Source organism: Camelina sativa, chromosome 3 (assembly GCF_030686135.1).
Source record: "Camelina sativa cultivar CO46 ecotype springtype chromosome 3, ASM3068613v1".
NCBI classification, from domain to species: Eukaryota; Viridiplantae; Streptophyta; class Magnoliopsida; order Brassicales; family Brassicaceae; genus Camelina; species Camelina sativa.
In genome coordinates, this window is record NC_141882.1 from 12,405,387 (window position 1) to 12,408,638 (window position 3,252).

At 38.6% G+C, this 3,252-nt stretch overlaps 1 protein-coding gene across 1 annotated transcript; it reads right to left on the minus strand.

Moving 5' to 3' along the window:
- Positions 1 to 229: 229 nt before the first annotated feature.
- On the minus strand, positions 230 to 2,259 carry LOC104776964 (protein GRAVITROPIC IN THE LIGHT 1-like). The gene has a single exon (XM_010501144.3). The coding sequence runs from the start codon at positions 2,075 to 2,077 to the stop codon at positions 671 to 673; it is 1,407 nt and encodes a 468-aa protein (XP_010499446.2). The 5' UTR covers positions 2,078 to 2,259; the 3' UTR covers positions 230 to 670.
- Between the last annotated feature and the right edge of the window lie 993 nt (positions 2,260 to 3,252).

Here is a 3,252-nt window from a genome sequence, read left to right on the forward strand (position 1 = left end):
TCGTATTTTTTCACTCTCTCCTCTGATCCTCTCCATTCATTATATACACGTTTTTCTTTTTTCTTAATAACTTTCAACTCACATTCGATTAACAAACACTCATATTAGCTAAAACTGATCTTAACCAACTCAATAAAACCAGCCCACATGTTTGACTTCATAAACCGATTCTGAACTTATTTTTCAATTCACTCCACTATCTTCATAAACCTTTGTCATAATTATAAGATAGCTTTAAAATATCTCTAGCTTTAGATTGATAAATAAAAATATTTACAAGCATGTTCCGACCAACTCCAAAACTATATCAGGTTTATATATATAACAAAAAAAAAAAACTTGTACGTTAAAAGAAAAATAAAAAAACACAGAATACTTCCATGCCATTTCTACTTTAGATGTATTTTATAATCTAAAACTTTTAAAACATTTTTTTTTTATAAAAATTTATCATTTTGTTTCACTAAACTATTTCATCAATGATGATTTATGTCCCTCGCGCCAATTTTTCTGTCTCCATCACATTCTCTAAAACCTGTCCCACTTGCCAGTCTTGCTGCCACCAAGGACTCATGCCCCCACCACATCTCCTTTTAAACGCGCCACCGTTCTTTTTCTTCCTCCGGCGCGTGTCACAACCACCACCGCCGCTTGTGATTTTTGTATGGTTTCATGAAGAAGGCGGAGGAAAACCGTTACCCGGTGACAAGTAAACCTGGCTTTGTATAACGTTCTCGCCTATTTTAAACCCGGGAACGACCGTAAACCCGACTCGGATATCCGAATTATCACCGGAGAAGAGTGACTCGTCGCCTGATTTCACACTCTCCATATACACTTGAGAGAATCTACAACCTCTTTTGAGCTGAAACACCGTGACGTTCTCGCTTATAGAAAACGCCACGCAGTGTAGAAGCCAGATCCGTCTAGCCATTTCGTAAAACGTCGCGAAGAAACCCGAATCCGGAAACCCACCCGAGTTAACCAGCTTCCTCTGGTTCAAGTTCCCGAAGAAGGAACACTCCATCTTCGCGTGTACGACGCTCAAGTACTTGTGAACCACGAACTTCGCAAAAGACGAACCCGGGTTCCGGGTCAAGTACCGAACCGGGTCAACGGATCTCAAGTTTTCGAATTCGAAATTATCATTTGGAGATTCGAAACCTTCCAGCATTTTCCCACAGACGAACGATTCAAACGCGAAACAGCGGTGGCTGGGCCTGGCGAAAACGGTTGAAGCGTTTTTAACGCGAATCGAAACGGCGGCGGAAGCGGCTGCGTCGAGATCCCAGCTCGCTGATTCCATCTCCTTCACAATCAATTTCACGAAGCTTCTAACGGATCTCAACGTGAAACCTAAAACCTGAACGAACTGACTCAAACTCGGATTCGAAATTCGAATACTATCAAACACAGAGATCAAAACCGATCCGCTCGTGGTGAGTTTCTTCTCCAACGATTTGTTAACCGCGGAGGTCTCTTCGAGACTCGTCTTCAACTCATCGATCCTCGATTGCTTCTCCGTAGCTTCGAACTCGAGTTTCTTAATCGTGATTTCGTAAGTCCTCATCAAGCTCTGCTGCTCCTGGATCTCAGCCAACATAATCGCGACTTGCAGAGACAGGTTCAGCTCCTTCCTTAGAAAACTCCGTTTAAGCTCCGACAACGCTCTCAGCTCCTCGACCACCGCGGTATCCGCCGCTTGTATAGCGTCGTTGTCGTACGGACGCTGCGCCATCTGAAGCTCGGCGTAAGCGGCTTTGATCGTAGTCGTGCTGGCGAAGATCTTAGCGACGACGGCTTCAAAGACAGCTCGACGACGCTCTCGGATTTTGAGCTCTCCGCTTCTGGTGCTGCTCGAAGTGCTTTTTAAATCGAAAACAGAGTCTCCTCCGTCGTCGTCGTCTTCGTCGACGTTGAAGTTTGGATTATGTGATTTCTTCAACATACAGATTCCGATTCCGTTGTTGGTGGAGGAGACCTTCGTCGAGGTTGTTCTTAGGTTGCATACCTTCTGGAATGTTCTCGCTAACTTGTTTTTTCTTCTCACTGATGGATTCTTCTTCAATGTCTCCATTGAAATTGTTGTGACTGTGAGAGAGAGAGCAACCAACAAATTAAAAAAAAAAAAAAAACAGAGAGATTCAGCTTTTTTTTTTTGGCTTCTGACAGCAAAAAAGAAGAAAAACGAATTATTTCAAAAAAAGAGAAGAAATATATAAATTAAAAAATAGAGGCAAAGCGTGAAAGCGTGGGAAAGATGATAGAAGAAAAAGAGAGGGATGATCGTATATATTTTCCCTTTATTTTCTTTCTTTCTTTTGTGTATATTAATTAATAAAATTATATGTTTTGTATTAATTAAAGATAGTATGTGGTTGAATAGTAAGAGCTTAATTGAATAACATTCATGTGTAAAACAGTGTGAGTAAGCTTCTTTCACAAGGATTTTTAAAAAAATTATGGCCGGGTATAGTTTTGTCGGAGATTACTCCTAGGGTTAATTATAAGCACTTATACGTAATTATGCCTTTGATTTGTTTTACTTTTTCTTTTTATATATTTTTATACTAAGGTGATCATTTTCTTCTCTTTTTGGTTCTATATATGTTTCTCATAGATAAATAAAAAATAAAATGTATATTTCAAAGATAAGGTACCTTTTTTTGAAGTGAGTGAACATACTCTTTACATTCTTATCATTTATTTATTTTTTGGTTGGATAAAAAAAGGAGAAAGAATGATAGAGAATTGGTTTATTCATTGCTTAAGAGTTTATAGATGTAAAATACTAGTACTAATAAAGTTCAAAACAATAAGTTAGTAGTAACTAGTGGGTTATATGATATAGTCGTCATTCTCAAAGACCATTATCAATTGGGTAAGGTCTTCCTTTTTCCGCTTACCTAAGCTCAATATCTTTAGCGACACTGATAATTGGATTCTCCAACTTATGACGGTTAATGAGTTGTGGATAAAGAAAGATACTCAAAACTGTATCAAGTGACTTTTAAACCATTTTGATCCTACAAATCCTTTAAACGATTCACAGAAAGTCTGGATTGCTCCGATCCTCAACTAATGGGATATAGCTCGTATCTATCTACTTAGTTCAGCTTCATTTAGTTATCTTTTTATACCCTCTCCCTAGCTATAAATTGATGGATCTTCCCTAATTTGCTTCTCATGTGTGTATTCATTCATACTCCTTTTTCTTTGTGTGTTTTACTTATTTTGCTTCACTTGTATGCT

Excerpts from the sequence above, each read along its gene's own strand:
- LOC104776964 (XM_010501144.3), bottom strand. The coding sequence starts at position 2,077 with ATGGAGACATTGAAGAAGAATCCATCAGTGAGAAGAAAAAACAAGTTA.